Source organism: Hirundo rustica, chromosome 3, assembly GCF_015227805.2.
Source record: "Hirundo rustica isolate bHirRus1 chromosome 3, bHirRus1.pri.v3, whole genome shotgun sequence".
NCBI classification, from domain to species: Eukaryota; Metazoa; Chordata; class Aves; order Passeriformes; family Hirundinidae; genus Hirundo; species Hirundo rustica.
In genome coordinates this window covers 35,115,817-35,136,013 of record NC_053452.1, presented here as the reverse complement: position 1 = coordinate 35,136,013, position 20,197 = coordinate 35,115,817, and the positions used below count along the sequence as shown (strand labels likewise).

The window sequence follows — 20,197 nt, the reverse complement described above, 5'->3', positions numbered from 1 at the left end:
ATATCTTTCCTCTATACACTAAAACTGTACCAAGAAACAACCATATTAAAGCACAGAAAACAGATGCCTCCTTCACCTCCTGTCCCCTTCAATTTTTTTTTTCAAAAAATACTAAAGACATTAAGAACTCAAGGGAAACAAAAAGCGGCTCACTTCCTTGGGGTTGTCATAACTTCCCTATCAATGACCAGTTAGGACCACAGGAGCACAAAGTGTAAGAGGAGAAAAGAGCCCAAGTTTTCCCAGCTGCTCTATATGCTCCTAGAAGAACGAGTTAGTAGAACTCCACACAAGAGAGGGCAAGATTAAAGCTGAGATATGCAAGTTAAAATCAAGTACATTTGTTAATGTATCACTAAAGAGCAATTAAAAAATAATCCTTATTTTAATTTTACTGATTGAACTGAAAGCATTTTCAAAGTTTTAAACTTAGAAGATCCACTACACAAGCCACAGGTCCGTTGTTTGATGGGAGGATCTTTACTCTGTTAAAGAGTTTATATGCAATGCTTACTTTTAATAAAGTTAAAGCTATACAACACTATGCTTCTGAAAAAAGTGACCTTACCTTCTAATTTTAAAATAGAACGCTACTAGAAAATAATCAAGAAAATTAGAATTTCACAACCTTATGGTCTGCATGATGTTAAAGAATTATCATCATCATAATTATTTACCAATAGTAAGGAAAATTCTTAATAGAAGTGACAGCAAAATCATCAGAATATGAAGTAGTCACATTTAGAGAAAGCACACTTATCACTCATGATCAGCGATATATCATAAATTTCACTATACTAGTAACAGAAAAATCCTGAACAAACTCCATCAGGAGTTAATCAAGATTGCCTCATTTTAGAGTCAAGTGTACTATGATATGAAGACTTTTCAGTTACTTTTATACCTGAAAGTGGGTCATGAAATTCCATTTTCAAAATCCATCAACAGCACTTACTCTCAACTAAAAATTAAACTGAAGAGACCCTACAAAAGTAACGACTCCTTCACTTTAAAAATCAAAGTAATATTTTAGAAGAATACATTAAATAAAGTTGTTCAAATAATTACAAACTTTCCAAAGTCATGAATTGTAACTGGTACCTAAAAGCTGCAATCGATCCTTGGCCATTGCCAAATTTGTCATCATTTTAGATTGGAGACGTCGAGCCCGTTCACACTGATCACCTTACAAAGAAAAATCCATGTTAAAACATAATTTGGCAAATTAACTTTAAGAGCTAAAATACTGATACCCAGCCTTCCCTCCTCCTCCTCCCACCTCTTATCTATCCCCTCCACTACAGAACTTCATTACAAAACTAATGAAAAAACTCTAAAGCTTCTATTTAATCAATAATTTAAAGTTCATTGACACTATCTGGTTTACAATAGTGCTTAGAGTGATGGGAACCCAAACACTGCTTTGCATATTGTCTAACATTTCATGCTGACCTAACGTGTCCCTTGTTCCTGCATTTCTCAGAATAGAAATCAAATTTTTAAAAAATATATATTTAAAAAGCTTGAAAAGTGACTGAGAGGCAAGTACAATTTGAAAGAATTCATTCTGACAAAATTAACAGATTTAAATTCAGTTGACTGTGTCCCTTTACATTTCAAAACACAAAGAATTAGACATTAACACCACCACTTCCTAAGAAACATCATTTGTTCAAGTCAAGCTTTTTTTTTTTTAACTGTGCAATTTATACAGGTTCTATCAAATGCCACTGGTATTGCCCCCTAAGTAAGATCACCATATAATTTTAAACACATCTGAGGAACAAAATGTAAGCCTGCAAAAACACTTACAGGTCTAGGTTTGGGGCAGGTGATTTGAGTTGTAATACTGTAATTATAATATTGTTTTGAGGACAGAAATTCTCAGCAAGTCCTTCACTACATCTGTATTTCTATGATACATATCAGCTTCTACACTAAATGTTAAAATGTTTCCACATAGAGAGATGGCTTTGTTCCTCTGTTGGAAATGTTCAGTTATTCTGGCCTAAGATATTCAGAAACACAATGCCAGGCCATTCCAAACTGGGAGGTTTCTTTTTAGATTATACTGAAGGGACTATAAAATTCTGCATAAGTGAGAACATGAACTGCCAACTTCAGAGAAAATCAAATCAAAACTCAGTATTTTGGCACTCCCATTATATAAGAAACTACGTGTTTTACTTCACAGTGTTCATGAACTTCTTATGATTTTGCAGAGTCTGAAAATATTTGGAGCAGGATTTGCATGTGATATAGACCAGAATATTAAGGTGGACCAGAGAAATGGACCAGAGTTCACCTATAGATAAAATGGGAAGAAGATTCTTATGAAATAATTCGTACAGCAGACTGCTCCTAGCCCCTACCAGGTTTAGCAATTGATTTCTCACTTCAAAGAAGCCATAAACCAAAATCAGTTCCACAAAACTCAAAACTGGCTTACCTTGACCAATTACTAAGACAGCTATTCCTTTTTCCAGTTCTTCAATTCCTTTCTTATACCATTCAACAGCTTGTTCCTTTTGTCCTGCTTAAAAAGGAAGTGAACCCATTATTTTCTTCAACGAATTAAAGCTTAGGAATGGTTCTATATAATGCTAGATAAAAAAAGTAAGAGAGAGGAAGAGATATTTGAACAAAATCACGTGATTTAAAGAAAGTCTTAAAGGGACACTGTCAACTTTGTATCTATTTAAATATCAAATAAGCTTTTCTATTAAAAACAGGTACTACACCAGCCTCAAATCACTTTTGCCTGTTTTAAGAATTATTCTTCATGTGCCTTAAAAAAATAAATCCCCCCCCCTCCCCCTGCCCCCCAGAAAAAGATAAAAAAGCTCACCTACACATAATCACTCACAAAAGAAATGGTGAAATCACCAGTTTTTACTTCTGGAACATCAACTAGAGATATGCCTCTTAAATCTCCTAGTGATAGCCCATAATAACACTAATGATGGCCAAAATAATACTAGAAGCACAGAAACTCAAGAAGAAAAGCAACAAGTCTTACGACACTAAACGAGAGAGATGAGAGACACGTCTCTGATTAACTTTTATACAGCGCAGCTCATCTGTCATGAGGGTATTTCTTTGTTTATGCTGTTGTGAAACTGCTGTATTACAGGTGTAATTTCACGGGAAGCACAAGTTGGAGCACACCTCTGTACCAACCACGTCCATGAAAACACAACCCTGAGCATGCCTATGCCTGACCTAAGCTATGTGACACCAGGACTGCAAGCCAACCACTGAACTCCTATTAATATCTACTTCATATTGCTCCCTTTCTATAAATACTCTGCATTAAAATGTAATTGCCTGCACATGGAAAAATACTCCTGCAACATAATTATATCACACTAAGACTGCATTTATGTATCACACTAAGCATGCATTTCCACAGAGGAACATAACAGATTAGGTATCAGAACTTAAAACCTGATCAGCATTAACAAGCTATTAATGGTAGAATAAACTAAAAATGCCTACAGTGAAACCTCAGATATCATTACCCTAGTTTCAGGTGACATAGGGCTTCACAAAACTATTCCTAAGTGTCAGTTACCCGTGGCTGTATGCTTCTACACTCAAATCTTTTGATAATTTCAGTCCCAAACTTATTTTCTAGTCAATTTCAGTGTTAGTAAAAATATTTCAGTAAGTTTCTAGAATCCTATTCAGGGTTTTCTCTTGCTCCTCTTCAGATTAAAAAAAAAAAAAAAAAATCTTTAATAATAACATTTGGCAAGATCCACTGTGTGGGTGATTTCATGCTTTGCTCTTCTTACCACCACAAACCACAGAGCACTTGCCTAGAGTCATGAACACCACACACCTTGGAATTCATTCCATTACTGCCCTTTCTTCACCAGCCTCATATATCCTGACTGCCAAGGACAAAGCTAGATAAATTAAATCACCCAAGGTGAGTGACTTCAATCCTCTCTTTAGACTTTTTCTTTAAGCTTCTTCTGCCCACCACCCAGTTTCAACTGCACTGTAAACCATAAATCTAACACTGATTATAGCTAAATAAAAATCTGGCTTGAGAGGATTCCAGCTACCTCTGCTAACAAAGCCTCAATTACTTTGTTATTCTTCGGAGCAGCAGCAAACATGCCAAGGTCATCATTAAAATTTCACTTCCAGCTTTTAACTGGAAAAAGTTTTAAAAGCACAATACCACACCAAGCTGTTTGCAAAGGTTGTGCTCCAACTCCACACAGAACAGTTGACTAGTTCTCAATGATTATGACATTAAAAATACAATAAATGTCACATTCCCTGGAAGTTGCTGATTTGCTACATTGGCTCTGGCAGAACAGAACTCATTTTCCTCAAACAGCCCCAATGGCATTGTGTTTTAAATTTGTTTAACTAAAACAGTTGATAACAAAGAAATGCTTTGGGTGTTGCTGAACAACACAACCTCAAGGTTTTCTTTTTCCCATCTAGATCCCCAGTGAGCAGGCTGAGAGTGCATGGAAGCTGGGAGAGGACACTAGCAGGATGACTGACCCAAACTGGCCAACGGAATATTCTGCATCATGCAATATGATGCTCATCAATAAATAAACACCTGGGCAGATTAATAACTGGATGGAGGCTGTCTTCCAAGGCAATCATTGCTTGGAAAGATTTCTCACTTTTTTTTTCCCCCCCTCACTTTTGCTCCTCCTATGCTCTCCCCTGTCCCACTGGGAGGAGTAAACAAGCAGCTGTGTGGATGCTTAACTGCTTGCAGGGGTCAACACACCACATGTGTCTTCTTCAGAAAAGATATTAGGCTTAATTGTGAAAATACCGAAACAAGAATAATTTCCCCCCTAATTTAGAAGCATAAAAAACTACCAGAAGTGCTATCAAAATTACTGAAGTATGCATAGCTCCCACAAAAATGCCAAATAACTAACAGGCTGTTAAACAATTCAGAAATTCCAACCATTTCACACACTGTGTCTAACATAGGGTTTTCTCTTTGAAGCTATAAAAAGCTTGTTTACAGGAAAAAAAAAAGTTCAAAGATAGACAAGTATTCTGGTATAATCAGATAAGCAAGTAACAAATCTATGTCTTAAAAGGAGTGAGTTCTTTCTCAGTGGAATGTATATTGCAATTGCAGGGCTGTAACAGTTGTTCAACTGCTCATACTAGCAGCATAGATCATCTTACTAACTGTATGGCCTGTGCAGCTAATTCATGTATGATCACCCTAAAGTCCATGATTAAAATCGGTATTTGAGGGCTTGCCCTCCAAACCACCAACAGTTAAAGGTCACAACAGTGGAACAGGTGCCTGATAAGGTAAGACTCTGCTACTCCTCACAAAGCAATCATCACCACCAAAGCTTTCAGCTACCTCACCTTCTTCCATGCTTTGCTCCTATCACCCCCAGTGCTCTCTCCCTGCCCATCTGTGCTAACTAACCTTGCTAACATGATGCAGGTTTTTCATCTCTCCCAGAGCATACCACTGCCACTCCCAAATTGTCAATGCAAAGGAGGACACATCCCACGCTTTTATGGTGCTCTCAGCATGCAGCTTCTATTAAAGGCCTACTCCTATAATTTTAATCTCCTCCTCTAGGATAGCAGTTTCAATAAAGCTCAGCTGAAAGTTTAGAGTAGAGCATTCTGACTTTTCCAGCGAATTTTAAAAACCAGCACAGCATGCCCCCAAGGCCTACCTTTTGCATGCTGACAGAATCATGCTGCTGCATATAGGATAAATTATTAAATTAAATTCAGTGTCAAGTGTTTTGTTTGGTTGGATTTCTTTAATGTCCTACAAAAAGTAATATAAAAAAAAATCCTCACTCCTGTGTTTTATTTCACTGAACCCTAAATGTCCTCCTTAAGGTCTTCTCATCACACAACGGTAGGTTATTAGGGTTTTTAACAGTATGCATGTCAAACAGTTTAAGAAAAAACTTTTTTTTAAGAAACTGCCAAAATACAAGTAAGTATTTATTTCTTTAAAAGTCACACCACTCCAAACGGGCATTTTGAGGGCCAAGTAACCCGAAGCCTCGCTTCAGCACTCACATCATTTGCCAGGCAGCGCATTATAGGATGCACCCCTATTATTGTCCTTGGTGCTTTTGTTGTCCGGCTGGCGTGGTGAAGGCTAGTTACAGTCACGCACCCGCCTGCAATTTTTAATCGCCTCACCAGACCTCCGCAGCAAAAACTATAAAGTTTTTGGGGAGAAATACAAGCACTTGTATTACAAGAGGAACGAGCCCGAGCGGCAGCTTTGTGATCCCACCCGCACTTGCGGGCTGCGGCAGGGACGGACCCGGCCGGGGACCAAAGCACCGCCACCGCAGGCGGGCACAGCACGGCTCAAGCCCCGCACACCCGGTCCGCAGCCCGCCTTTCTCTCATGAGCAGGTTTTGTTTGCTCTTAGCTGGAAGCGGTTCCACGGCACAGGGCCTTCCCGCCCCCCCCCCCTCGCACCCCGCGGCGGCCGCGGGCGCTCCCTCCCTACCTGTCTCGTCCTCGTCGATGCGCAGAGCCATGGAGATGCACTCGAAGGCCCGCTTGTGGCACGCCCGCACCGTCTCGGGCGCCCCGCCGGGCTCGGGCGCGTCGCCGGCCCCGGCCCTGCTGCCCTTGGCGGCCATGAGGGCGCCGCGGGAGAGGCGCTCGCAGAGCCAGGCGAAGAGCAGCCCGAGCTGGAAGGCGACGAAGCGGAGCAGGGCGAAGGCGGCGAAGAGCGGGTACGAGAAGTAGTACAGGTTCCGCTTGTGCGGGGACGCCGCCGCCGCCGCCCCCGCCGGCGGCACGGGGGGCGCCGGCCCGGGCGGCGAGGAGGGAGAGGCGCCGGCGGTCGGAGGCGCGGAACTGGAGCCGGCTGAGCCCTTCTTCTTCCCTCGGCCGCCCGGAGAATTCATTCACCGCCGTCGCCATAACCCGCTGCCAGGGACTGACAACAACCGGCCATGGCGATGGCGGCGGCGGCGACGCCCCTTTCGGCCGGCCCAGGGGGAGGGACGGAGGGCGGGATGCGGGCGGCCCCGGCCGGAGGCGGGGACAGGTGGCACCGCCCCTGCCACCGTGGGAGCCGACGGCACGGCGCCGACAGCGCCCGCAGCGCCCACAGAGCCGGCCTGCCCCGCTCCCACGGCCCGAGGGGCGGGCTCTCGGCGACTCTCGGCGCTGGGCCTGGGAAGCGAGAAATCACAGAATCGATGTGGTTGGAAAAGACCTCTGAGATCATCGAGTCTAGCCTCTGACCGATGTAAAACCGGACCATAGCACTAAGTACCACGTCCTGACTGTTCTTGAACATGATCAGGGATGGTGACTGTATCACCTCCTCGGGCAGTCCATTCCAGGGCTCAACAACCCTTTCTGTGAAGAAATTCCTCCTAGTGTCCAACCTGGACCGCGGCTGGCACAGCCTGAGGCGATGTCCCCTCGTCCTTTCGCCGGCTGCCTGGGAGAAGAGGCCGCCTCCCGCCTGGCTACAGCCTCCTTTCGGAGAGTCGTAGAGAGCGCGACCCGACAGTGAAAGCCCCAGCCCGCTCCAGCCCTGGCCGAGGCCGCTCAGTGTCGGCCCAGGGAACGCACCGAGTGGACGGGCGATGAATAATTTAATAGGATTAGTTCTTCTGACTGGGGTTGTGAGCCGCGCCACAGGCACAGCGCAGCGCGGGTTCCCGGCGCCGCTCCCCCTGGAGCCATTGCTAGCGGCACACGGGCAGAGCCCGGGGAATTCCCTCGCTCGGAGAGGCGTGGAGCAGCCGGTCACCCGCGGTGTGTCCCTGCTCCCGCCGCCGAGGAGCTGCCCCCGGGAGCGTGCTCCGGTGCTTTGTCTGCTCCGCAGCTCTGTAATGGGAATGACAGCCTGTCTCCTCACATGCAGGGAGCTCACATTATAGATATACATTATAGATACGCTATACATTATAGATACATCGCTCGGGGGGGGGGGGGGGAATCTTCACTCTACCGAAAGGGAACACTCAGTTGTCCAAGCCCTTGTCAATGATTTCCCCTGCCATAATATTTATTTATTCGTGTCTCTACCAGAGATAGATCCTCCACCTCCCTACTCCTTTGATTATTTCAAACCTTAATAGTGCTTTGGTACCTTTGGCCTAGCAACTTAGGGCAGGCATCCATACAGCATCACTTCTGTGCCTACCACTATATTCACCACTTTAGCAAACACTTCCCTCTCTGCTTCCATCTTCCCACCTCGGTGGCTGCGTTGTCTGTTGGCTGATCTTTTTCGCTGTTGTTTTGCTTTGTCACACACCCTGTGTTGTACAAATAAAATACTGAGTGACATTAGATTATGACAGATCATCTCTCTGCTGCACCCCTGAACTGCACACAGGAGCTGAGACTGTCCCAAAACTGTAGACTGACAATTCAGTGTACAAGCAGGTTTCCACCAGCTGATAGCAAGAAATGGCGGTGGGATAAGTAAGAAGATATGCCAAACTAAAATCACTACTGTCACCCTAGGACAGATATTTTATTCATTCTTCCAAAATTACTATAAAACTACTGTGTTTTTTTTCGTGTTTATGCCTCACAAAGTTACTTCCAGTTGCCCCTGGTAACATGTGTGTATTTTCTTAAATGACAGAGTGGAGCAGTTTTAATGACAGAAAAGTACACAGTATACAGTTTTCTGTATAAAATACAGATTTTTATGACATATAAAATGACGTACAACATATAACAACTATTCATCACCTAGCCCATTATTAGACAGACAGTGAACATACCAGTGCTGAAAAAAATGCAGCGATGTAAATCGAGTATTTTTCTTCTGTCTTTTGTAAGAAGGATTATGTACTTCTATTATGAAAATATTACCAAGTATGTTCCAGCTCACTCATGCGTGGAGAATTTTTTTTTAGTATACGTAATTGTCCTTTAAAAAAATCTCATTTACTGATATAAAGGTTTAAAAAAATTTGTAATACCAAGGAAATTCCAGAAGCTTCAAGGACTGTTAACACTAAGTAGCATTCAAAAATGTGAAATAATCCCATAACAACAGATTATTCATCTGTTGTCTTTATTATCCCACTACTCTCTAAAGTATCATCCCATTCCTGAGCAAAATAGAAAAAACAGTGAAGAAGTTTATTGACAAGGACAGATTGAATGACAATAGAAGACAACTTAATCAACCCTGACTAGTGAGTTTATTCAGTTATTTTTACTTTTTGAAAAATTTAGAATGACACCTTTGTGAATCATGTGACTCTATCATGGCAATAAGAGTGTACTTTTTAGGGGCATAACAACACGTTAAGCCAAAACACAGCTTCAAAAGCAGAAATCAGTGAGAAATTGTGAGAAAGTCTTAATGCTTTTAGTGAAGATCTACAGAACCAGTTCAATGTTGTGGCTATTAAATATTTTCGTTTTCTGCAAGATGAATTTCCCTACCCTCCTGTATTAAGATCATCCTAGCAATCATTGGACTTGTCCAATGAGTGTCCAGTGAACCGTTCTAATTAATAATCTGGTAAGGATTAATGCTAGTTAAAAACAAACAAACAAACAAACAAAACCCCCCAAAAAACAAAAAGCACAAGCCCTTAAACTACATCAGAGCAGTGGGTGGCTTTCTGCTGGTTAGTGAGATATCCTGGCTCAGCAAGGGTTCCGATGAGCACCAGCAAGGGGTGGAAGAAGTGAAGCCTCCTTCTCTGGAGTGGGCAGCTGTTGACTCTACTCTGAAAGATTGAGGACTTGTGAAATACAGGAGATACAATCTGGTGTCTCAGCAAAAGATCTGGTAATCTGAGTAGACCAGCATTCTAGTCAAAGGAACTAGAAAGGTGCAACTACCCTGACACCATGATTTAGCATTGCATAAAAAGGTAAGGTGGAAAACAGTTTTTCTTTCCCAACATGACCTCTAAATGCAATTTTTAAAAATATCATTACTAGAATACGATGAGAAATTCAGAGAGAGACTCAAAACTAACTGAAAAGCTTATAGCTCTTCACATTAAGAAGTTATTTCTACTCCCGTTCTAAGTTTTAGTACAGAAATCTCAGTGTTTTCACCTCATCTCTCCAGCATCAGCTAAGTTTGCCAGCAATAGGTACTAAAACAGACACAAAGACAGGACACAGTTCTGCTCTAATTCCATGTTCTTCAGTTGAGTATGAAATCTGTGACTGACTACACAAGATTTTGAGCCTGCTTATCACACTGGTAACATTGTCAGTTCTGCCAACGTTGTCTCAAATTCATTTATGTACACACACTTCATTATTACCACTACTAGATGATTGCATCAGAGCAGAACCTATTGAAAACATGGCATTTTCTGTTATTTCTCCATTTCACTAATCTTTTAGGAGCATCAACTAGATCATTTATATGCATTGTCATCACTACAGCAAGAAGACAGAAAAAGTACACCTATTTTTGTAAAACAACAAAAGAAAGTTTATTTCTAAGAAAACAAACACAAACAAACAAAAGAAAACCCCAATCAAACCAAAACACCCCCAAACCTACAGAAATGAAACTACTTTGTCAAACTGAACCCAAAAATATTCTTAAGGCGTTTTAATTCATTAGCACAAACCACATTAACAAAGAACGAACGGAATCATTAGGGTTGGAAGGGACCTCTGGAGATCATCTAGTCCAGACCCCTGTCCAAGGCAGGGTTATCAAAAGCAGGGGACACAGGAACGCACCCGGGCAGGTTTTGAAGCAGGTAGTCTCCTCTGGAGAAGGAGTGTCCTCCCTGGGCAGCCTGTTCTCCAGCGCCCTGCCACCTTCGGTGTCAAGAGGTTCATCCTCAAATTTAATTCCTAATGAAAAGAAAACAAAGCAATCAGGCACAGATGTTCCAACACTCGTACAGTTTGTAACAGCACAACAGCTACAGAAGCAGCAGGAAAAAAATCTTCCATTTCCTGACAGCTTCAAGTCGGGAAGGGATGACTGAAGCTGATCCCTGGTGAAAGCTGAGCAGCTGCGATTTTGTTAAGAGAGAGAAAATTAGCGTCCAGAACTCACCTTCGTGGAAACCACACTCTACGCAGCTCTGGAAGGTTATTTCACTAACAAAACGCCACTTTTAGACCTAAACTAACTTCAGCGCTGTTATTTCTCGTGCACACCACAGTGACACTCCTGTACCCCCAAACCCCGGGCTGATTTGGAAGCGAGCACATCCCGCGAGCGATATTCCCAGGAGACGAACGCGGCCCGGCCCTCGCGCCCCGCCCCGCTCCCCGTGGCCGGCGCGCGGGGATGGGCGGGGCCGCCCGAGCCGCGCAGGCGCAGCGCGCCGGGGGCCGGCCGCGCGACCGCTTCGCTGACGTCAAAACATTTGGCGACGGCGGCCCCGGTTGGTGCGGAGCGGCTCCCGGTGTCCCGCCGATCCCCGTGTCCCGCCCGTCCCGGACCGAGCGGCGGTGAGAGCCCTGCGGCGGGGCCGCCTCTCCCCCGCGGGACGCCCGGGGCCGCGCCCGCACTTGGCCCGCGGTTGCGGAGCGGCCCCGGCCCGGCCCTGCCCTGCCCGCGGGGGCTCTCGGGGGCTCTCGGGGCGCTGCGGCGTGGGGTGGGGCGGTGGGCACGGGAAGGACGGACGGAAAGAAGGAGGGAAAGGGATATCTCCGGCTTCCTCGGGGGATGAGTGCTGTGTTTTCTAATCACAGTACTGCTCTCTTCAGCGGACGTAACGCGAAACTTAAAGGCACTTCTCGGTTCTGCGTGCGGGAGAAACCAGTTCAAGTTTGGCGCGGGGGGGAGCACGGAGCAACTCCCTCTGCTTTCTAGTAATTGTGCCTTGGTAACTATTAGTAACCAAGTGATGCAATACCACTTAATTCACATGGGCTTCATCTCAGCCTGCTGACCAGTTTTTTTATTGCTTTCCAAGATCTTCCTGTACATCCATCGAATTTCACTTTTCGAATCATGGAGGGAGAACAGATTATGGAGGGACAGCCACAGGTATTACAAGAAATGTTTTATGTGCATTGTGGTACATCTGTAAAAGGAGCATTTTAGCTTTGCTAACCATGTGTTACTTTACAGGTTCCGGAAAATCCTCATTCCGAATACGGCCTTACTGAAAACGTAGAGGTAACAAAGATTTTGTTGCAGTGGAAGTCACATTTATAATTGGGGAAAAAAGTTGAATCCTGAGTAACTTCAGAAAATGTAATATTCTCAATGGAGCTAAGCAATACCTGTTCCTTGCAGAAATGGCTGTAAATATATTTTCTTTTGTGCTCCTTCCATTGCACTAAATGGTACTGAAGTAATTAATGAGTTGGGGATTTCTTTTTGAAGTTTATGATTATTATCTGTTATATTGTTATCTGTGAGAGATACAGATATATGTTATGGCACAAAAAAAGCCATCCACATCCACATTAGGTTCTGCCTGTGCTGAGTAGACTGGGACAATCACTTCCTAACTCTATGGCATTTATTTACTCTTCTTATTAAGTAAGAGCCTTCAGTCTCCCTTTATTACACCTTCCTACTCTTGTTCTAAGCTTTTGCAGAAGCTATTTTTAAACGTCTTCTGAGACTCATTTCTCTGATAACTGCTTGTCTTCATGCCTCAGCTTCCATGATTTCTACATACCTGTAACACATTGGTCCCATGTCAGTAGATTTGTGTACATTGCATTGAATACATTTGTTTTACTGGTAGTAGGAGGGTATCACTTTTCCACTACAGGTTAATGGTGTGAGATGATTCAGCACTTTTTGATCAAAAAGTACCTGGAAGCATTTTGTATTTGTTTTCTTTAAAGTGTCCATCTCTATTTGAGTAGAGCACAGTGACAGAGTACTTGACTTTAGCAGAGTCCCCTTTGTCAGGCTTCTCCTGAACTCCTTGTGCTTTTAGCATTCTGTACTAGAAGCATATGTGTAGAGGAACCACTAACTGAGACTCTCGTTAGCAGTGATTCCTGTCTTAGTGGTGTAGAGTTCAAATCAGTGAATGCAAAAGCAGAAATAAAAATTACTGGGATTGGATGTCTTCTCTTATAAAAAACCTACGGCTTCTAAACATTGTTTCCCCAGAACAATAGGCATTCAACAGAAGGTTACTCTGGATTAGGTTTTTGTGCAAGGAAAACTATGCACTTACATATTCTCAAAAGATGCAAAGAAATTACTGCCATCGAATTGCAGAGATGGGTACTTTGCACACACACTTCAGAGTAGATGAGGCTGCTCTTACCAATGTTCATGCACTTTTTTTTTTTCTTTTTTAGAGGATAGTAGAAAATGAGAAACTAAATGCTGAGAAAACATCAAAGCAGAAGGTGGATCTTCAGTCATTACCCACTCGTGCCTACTTGGATCAGACAGTTGTACCTATCTTGCTACAGGGACTTGCTGTTCTTGCAAAAGAGAGGTAAGCTGCTTCCATGTCCTTTGGTTCCTAGGAAAACGTAGGTCTCAAACTTGGGCAGTGCAGCTCCTCTCAGGCCTCGCACACCGAATATGGTTTTGCTGTTTGTGAGATCCTCATTACAAGAGGTTTATGAACCTATGAATTACTGTGATGGACTGTGCAGGTTGGGTTCCTCACTTAGGCATGCATGGTAAGAGTTATTGAATTCATCATCTCCCAATGAGGTATGCTACTGCAGAAGTTTAGAGGGAAAAATGGGAGGGATTTTGTTACTGATTTTATTTTTTTACTGTTGCGTAATTCACCTTAGAGAAACAAGGCAAGAGGATGTCCTAGTTCTGAAGATTTTTGTAGTGTGGAAATATAGGGTTCTGCTTGACATTTAAGAGAAGGAAAGACAAATCAGGCATGACATGCATCTTTGTCAGAGATTAAAATACTTTCTAAAGGGTGAGGCTGAGCCTGCACTGTCAACACAGTAAGAAGCAGACTGATTGTTTCTCCTCTTGAGTAAATATTATGCTGTTGAGGTGCCCCAGCTCTCTTTACCAGTCGGTGTAGAAAGGTATCCGTCAATAACAGCACACAGGTGTTCATCTTAACATCTAATTTCTAGCCTTGTGGTGTGTCTTCACTAGTGGCAAACCGTACTGCACGTAACCTTCTCTTAGGTTGAAATAATACAACCAAAAGCTGGTATAGATGGCCATAATTGCATCATGGCACCCGCAGTCAGAAAAAACATCAACTTCAAAAGAAGTAGGGAATTTAAACTGCAGTGTACAGACAGCTAATTAAGCAAAATTAGGCACCTAGGAAGGTCCACCCCATGTGCACACCTGAGGGATGTGCGGATCTTCAGCTGACATGTGTGGGAGTTCTGCTGCAGACTCTATGTAAAACACAGCCCAAGGTTAATACCCCAGCCTTACACTCTGGATACTTGTGTGGCAGGCAAACTTTTCTCTTTCCCTTTCCCTCTTTCCCTTTATCTTTCCCTTGCCTTTTTTCCATCTTCTTTACGGAGGCTTATCACAGGAGTGAAATTGGATCGTTGATAGGAGGGGTTGGGGAACATACAGGTAAAAATCTGAATAGTATGAAACCTGCTAGGTCAAACTGGCTGTTCAGCTGAGCATAAGGAACCCTCAGGAGTGAGAAAGCTGAAGTGTCGCTCTGCTGTATAATCTACTGCTTAAAATGGAACAGGAAAGTAACTAGTGGATGCTAACTTCTTTTTCAAAGGAATATAGAGATGTCCAGGGAACAGCTCAGTACATCTGATGATCGTGCCTGGGATTCAGTAGAAATTACCATCCAGAATAGTGAGCATATAGATAAATGACATATTTGGGAGGAGATCAAGACAATTTTTGTCAGGACTTTTAAGTGTCTTGGAGTTTATTGAAGGAGTCAGCAAGCATACATAAAGAGGAACGCAGATGATGCAGTCTGTTTGTTTAAATTTCCAAAAAGTTTTTCACATACTTATTCACTAACAGCTTTTAAAGAGAGTTAGTTGCAGTTGGAGGAAACACCTTCATATGGATGAGGAACTGATGGGAAGATATGAGATAGAGGGTAGAGGTAAATGTTGAATTTTCATGGTGAAATGAGCTCAACACTAGAATAATAGAAAAGATCACTTGTAACAATTTGAAGGAGTGGCTGACAAAAGTTGTTAATGAGACTGAGTTTTACAGAATAGACATGGGAGTTTTGTGGTTTAGTTTCTGTTTTTTAAGTTGATCAATTGTAAGTAACTGCACAGGAACTTCATAAAACAGTGAAGACTACCATGAAAGATTTAAACTGACAGAGACTTTGAATCTAAATAAACAAAACTGTGGACCTTGGAGGGTAGTGAAAAACACCACTGACAAAATGTTAGATTCTGAGCTGAAAATTACTCTTGTGGAAAAATATATATGTCATGTACATATATATATGTATGTATGTCAATGCACTGCTTTAATCAAAAATAAATTCTGAATGGTAGGACTTAGAAATTGAAGGGGTAAACCAACTTAAAACTATAGGGGTAAAAAACAAGCATGTCACTAATTAAATTTGTGATGTTCTTGTATTTTTAATACTATGTGTAATTCCCCTGTATTCTGGTAGAATGTGAAAAAGTGAGAGTGACAAGGTGGTCAGAAGTATGGAATGGTCTCTGTATGCGGAGTGACTGAATAGAGGATACCTAGATAAGAGGCTTCTGTGGATGAACATATTAGGAGCCTCTTAAATCACAGCAGCACAGAGATGACCGATTGGGATGGACTGTTTATCATCTCTTCTGATACAGTAATCAAATTAATTAAGCAGGAAGCAAATTAATAACAAACAAAAGGGCTGATACTTCACAGGTTACATAATTAAGCTTTTTTTTTGCTTTCAGTTGAGGACATTAACTTTTTATTTGTGCTCAAAAGGCAACGGCTCAAAGCTGTTGAGGAATCCACCCAGAACTATTAAGGGTGCTAGCTCTGAAATTGGTCCATGCTTGGAAGCGAAAAGGATGGTCCCAAGAAGTATCTCTGCATATTTTTGTTGTTGTTGTTTTTGTGCTCTTTATAGGCATATTTGCTCACTGCCAGACCTTTGGTTTGACCTACTGTGGAATAAGTATGTCATTTATTCTGTGGACAGAATCCAGATTAGCAGGATTCACATGGTATAGCTGGAGGAGTTCATTTAAAAAAACTACAGACTAAGGCCAGTGATCAAAAGTGTTTATTATTGACTACTTGCAAGTTACCGCACTTCTCAAACTTGAAAATTTGTTGTGTTTGTTTCAACTGCCAGAAACCATGAAAACAGCTCTTAATACACTAAACTACACAATAACCACTTGAAAAAAAAAAAAAAAAAAAAAAAAGAGCAAAAAAGCTGAGATTCAGTTTTGCTACAAATAGCATGAGTTAAAGAAATATGCAAACGCATGTCATATCCCATGATGTACATACAGTATTTACGCTTACAGACTGTGGTTTTAGATATGTAACTGTTCTAGCAATTTAGTAACATTGGACCAGTGACTAAGATCCCTTTTTAAAAACTTGCTTATTAGCCATAAACTGGAAATTTACAGAGTCACTCTAGGTAGTTGGTCATCCCTAAATCAGTGCTTAGAAATGTTTGGGAGGAGTTACGTTGCTTTTAAGGGAAGGTGATTGGTCCTTCAGCTACCTAATTTCATATAATAAAAAAAAATTGCATTTGATTTACTTTTTTTCTTTGCAGACCACCCAATCCCATTGAATTTCTAGCAGCATATCTTTTAAAAAACAAGTCACAATTTGAGGACCGAAATTAACTCCATAAAAATGAGGACAGTTTGGCTGCTAGACTGAAACGCTCATTTGCCACCATTTGTTTTCTGCTGTAAAAATCCTTTGGCTATGTTGTTGTCTTTCTTAACTGCACAGTTTGCTTTATCTTTTGAGTTTATTTAATAAAGAACACTTTACATTTAATTGTTCTCTGGTTTTAAACTAGCTATGAAGAGACTTTCAAAATAAAGTACTGAAACTGCTCTGCTGGATGAAAGTCTGAATAATTCCATGGGGCTACATCCTCTGAATGAGTGACATAAAGGGGAACAATTTATTACAGGAATCACAGGGCTGATAATTTATATAGCTTAATTTGGTTTTATTTCATTATTACTTATTTTACTCATAGCACCCTCCAGTGCAACATGCCTAAACAGAAAGCAAACAAATGCAGAACAATTAAAATCCATTTAGTTAGAGGAGAGAACTTGCTTCAGAAGACCAGGAAATGGATTTAGTTAAAACAAACAATGAGATCCAGCAGCTGAACGGATCGCCTATAGCCAGCCTCCAGCATCTCACATAGGTGCATTAATGAGGCATGCTGTTCAGCATTTGTCATTGATCTGTGACTGGATTCAGTGTACTGAATTCAGCTGAAACACAGAATGAATTTGGAAGTGACATATAAGAGTTCTGTAATTCAGTTCTCTGTACTGCTACCCTTAGTTGAATTGTCTAAAAACTTGCAAGGACTGAGGTCCTGCTGTTCGTCTTAGTAGGAAGGTTCTCACTATTTTACATTTATCTTAGTATCTTAAATCAGAAACACTGAATTATTACTGTCCAAGAGCAGTAAGAGTGGGGAACTCTTAAAAGCCTGCAAACCCCAAATCAAGCCTAAAAGCTGTCTCTTGGAAAATATACCAAAATTTGGAAGGAGATTACTAATTCTATTGCATTGTGGTGAACACAGTCTCCATCAGTGACACTAAAAAGATACTGAAAGGATTCTAACAGTGTTTTGACTTTCTGGAATGAGTAATAACATTTAAGTGAAGACAAGAAAGACCATAAGGGCTGGGTACTGCTATTTTTATTGCCAAAATGGCATTCCAGCATTTCATAAGAAACAACTTTGCAAGACTAAGAACTGTTAAATGCAAAGGGAATCTATGCTGCTCCCTAGCTTCTATGTTGAGAATTTGTGCATGACCAAACAAAATGAAGCAGTTTCATTTTTAATCTTCCCCACACAGAGCAATTTTCCTATACCTGAATTCAGAATAAAATCAGATTTCTTACCTCACAGTAACACCTGTCAAGCAGCTGCACAAAACTTGCAAAACCCTGGCTTTCTGCACAGCTCTTGCATCAACCTGGAATCTCAAAGCATCGGTCCCAGTGCTAAAGAAAGCTGTCCCTGCCATCTACCCAGTGCTGGCGTCACTGGTATGTGGTGTCATCTGCTATTATTTGTCCATCTAGGCTGGAGATTTAATTCAAGAGGATGAAAAAGCCATGTTCACACAGTGATGATGTTAGATTTACTACAGCAGCTTTTCTGGGCAGCCTCTTCTAAGAAATAAATTGAAGTGTGACTAGCAGCAGTGAACTCACCAGCTCTAAGAATTAAATCTTAGTGATTCCTGTGAAGGTATGACAAGTCAACAAGACAAGCAACAACCATTTTCTTTTACTTGTTAAATTGGCTTCACCAATTGACATCTTCTGCATAGCAGATACTCTGTAACAGGAATAAGTAGCAAGTTATTGCCTGAATTATCTAGTTCGCAGTTACAGAAGTAATGATAAAGTCTACGTTTTAAAGCATTTATTTGTTTTAAACTCTTCACTACAAAACAATGAAAATTCTGTGAAGAGACTTGACAGATGCTTGGTATCTCACTTTAATCTAGAAAGAAAATGGTAGTTTTTCCACAGGAAATAACAATTTTCAAAGCTTCAAGACATTGTATTTAATTTTGAAATACAAATACATTTAGAGGAAAAGTTTGAAGAAGTACTTGAAAGTGGCAACTTTAGATGTATGACAGGCCACTGCTAAATGGCTGAAAGCCATTATCTCTTTTTTTTTTAAATTTTTTTTTTAGTGTTCACTACCCCAGGTAACTGACTATATGCTCCAAATGGCAGTAAAAATGAGTAGAAAATAAAATGGAATACCTAGTTTACTTGACACATGCCTTTCAGGATGACTATTTTAGATCTCCATTTAGATCTCCAATATCCAGAAGTTAGTAACTGTGAAGGAATTATATATGAGTCATATGCAGTATTTTGAAGTGTGCCTTTTTAACTGCTTCCACTGAGAACATTGTCTTTTACCTGGAAGGGAACAAAGACAGAAGAAAGGTTTTCCCACTAAAAGCAATTCTGATCAAAGGATTTGACATCCTTCTATTCTGAAGCCTGTTACCGCCTAAAATTACAGTTTAATTTGCCATATCCTTTTTTTTTTTTAATTCCTCCTCTAATTTATCAAGGACTTTCTCCAAAATCAGTACATCTTTGAGCAATCAATTTTTTTTTCTGAGGTACTGTCATCATTGTAAAAGCAGTCTGATCAAAAGAACTTTTCTCTCCCCATCAGACTTTCTAGAAATAAAAGACCTGCTTTCAAACAAATGAAAAATCTGAAAAATTCTGAAGATACAAGCAGTTGAAACCTGTAGGTTGGAAAGGAAACGTGAGAAAAATTCCTATGCCTACCACGCTTCATAGAGTGGAGGTTTTGATATATTCTTACCATTGTACTAATTACATAACAAATTATTCTTAGCCAAGCCTTAGCTTGTGTTCCCTATTCCCTTTCATAGTCAGGATTCATTTTAAGAGTGACTACACAGCCTAGATCACAGAAATATAGAATGCCAGCTATTACAGAAAGAGACATTTTACCATGATGAAAAGTCTATCAGCACAGTTTCTGCCAATGTTCCCATTGAAATACAGTTTTAAGCAAGGACTTCAAATGTAAATGTACCATGAATAATTATGGGGCAGTTTACATCAGTGCTAGTGCAACACTGACTAGGAATGTGTCATATTCCTATTCCAAATGTGCTTTTAGCTCTCTTCTCCAAGTTGGCTTTGCAATTGTGTGTAACAGACCTGTTTTCTAAGAGGAGCCTAAATTGATAAAAGACTGCTGGGTGGCTGTGAAGTATTTACAAGTTGGATAACTACCCTGATATTATCTCAGATGCTTTTATGTTACACAGGAAGTGGAGATATTTCCCTTGTAAGGATTGTGAAGCTGGGGGTGAGGCGGGGGTGTCTGCTTTTAACAGTAGAAGGAAGGACTGGTAGGAACAGCGGGTTCCTCAGATGCAGAACAACAGTTTGTAAATAGAAAAACCTAAAGTAACAGTGAACAGCTTCCTGAGAAGGGAGAGGACAGGAAGTGGACATTGTGAAAAACACTATAGGAAAGAACCACATGCAAGAAGACGACGAGAGCAAAAACCAGGAAAGCAACAGACTGTGAAAGCTGGGCCAGCTGA

The 20,197-nt window shown here is 41.4% G+C and overlaps 2 protein-coding genes across 6 annotated transcripts in view; one reads left to right on the top strand and one right to left on the bottom strand.

The window, feature by feature from the left end:
- SPAST (spastin) overlaps window positions 1-6,986 on the bottom strand; it is a 38,774-nt gene extending 31,788 nt beyond the window's left edge. For 2 of the 4 annotated variants that reach the window (XM_040058809.2, XM_040058811.2), the window contains exons 1-3: window positions 6,501-6,986; window positions 2,450-2,536; window positions 1,102-1,185 (exon numbers count right to left, since the gene is read on the bottom strand). In XM_040058809.2, the coding sequence (XP_039914743.1) occupies window positions 1,102-1,185; window positions 2,450-2,536; window positions 6,501-6,906 (577 nt within the window). In that variant the 5' untranslated portion in view covers window positions 6,907-6,986. The remainder of the gene's footprint in view (window positions 1-1,101; window positions 1,186-2,449; window positions 2,537-6,500) is intronic. The other 2 variants (XM_040058810.2, XM_040058812.2) reach the window with 1 other exon arrangement.
- A 4,317-nt stretch (window positions 6,987-11,303) lies between these two features.
- DPY30 (dpy-30 histone methyltransferase complex regulatory subunit) lies at window positions 11,304-16,930 on the top strand. 2 transcript variants are annotated; one of them, XM_040060337.1, is made up of 6 exons: window positions 11,304-11,425; window positions 11,684-11,802; window positions 11,893-11,966; window positions 12,051-12,098; window positions 13,250-13,392; window positions 16,639-16,930. In XM_040060337.1, the coding sequence occupies exons 3-6, from the start codon at window positions 11,931-11,933 to the stop codon at window positions 16,709-16,711; spliced, it is 300 nt and encodes a 99-aa protein (XP_039916271.1). In that variant the 5' UTR covers window positions 11,304-11,425; window positions 11,684-11,802; window positions 11,893-11,930; the 3' UTR covers window positions 16,712-16,930. The 2 variants fall into 2 exon arrangements, with proteins under 2 accessions (XP_039916271.1, XP_039916270.1); XM_040060336.2 differs by lacking the exon at window positions 11,684-11,802 and having other exon boundaries at window positions 11,306-11,425.
- Window positions 16,931-20,197: the final 3,267 nt, after the last annotated feature.

What these genes read in the sequence shown, in the direction of transcription:
- DPY30 (XM_040060337.1), top strand. Translation starts at nt 11,931, where the DNA reads ATGGAGGGAGAACAGATTATGGAGGGACAGCCACAG. An exon ending in TTATGGAGGGACAGCCACAG is followed by an intron (nt 11,967 to 12,050) that starts GTATTACAAGAA and finishes GTTACTTTACAG; the next exon opens with GTTCCGGAAAATCCTCATTC. An exon ending in GCCTTACTGAAAACGTAGAG is followed by an intron (nt 12,099 to 13,249) that starts GTAACAAAGATT and finishes TTTCTTTTTTAG; the next exon opens with AGGATAGTAGAAAATGAGAA.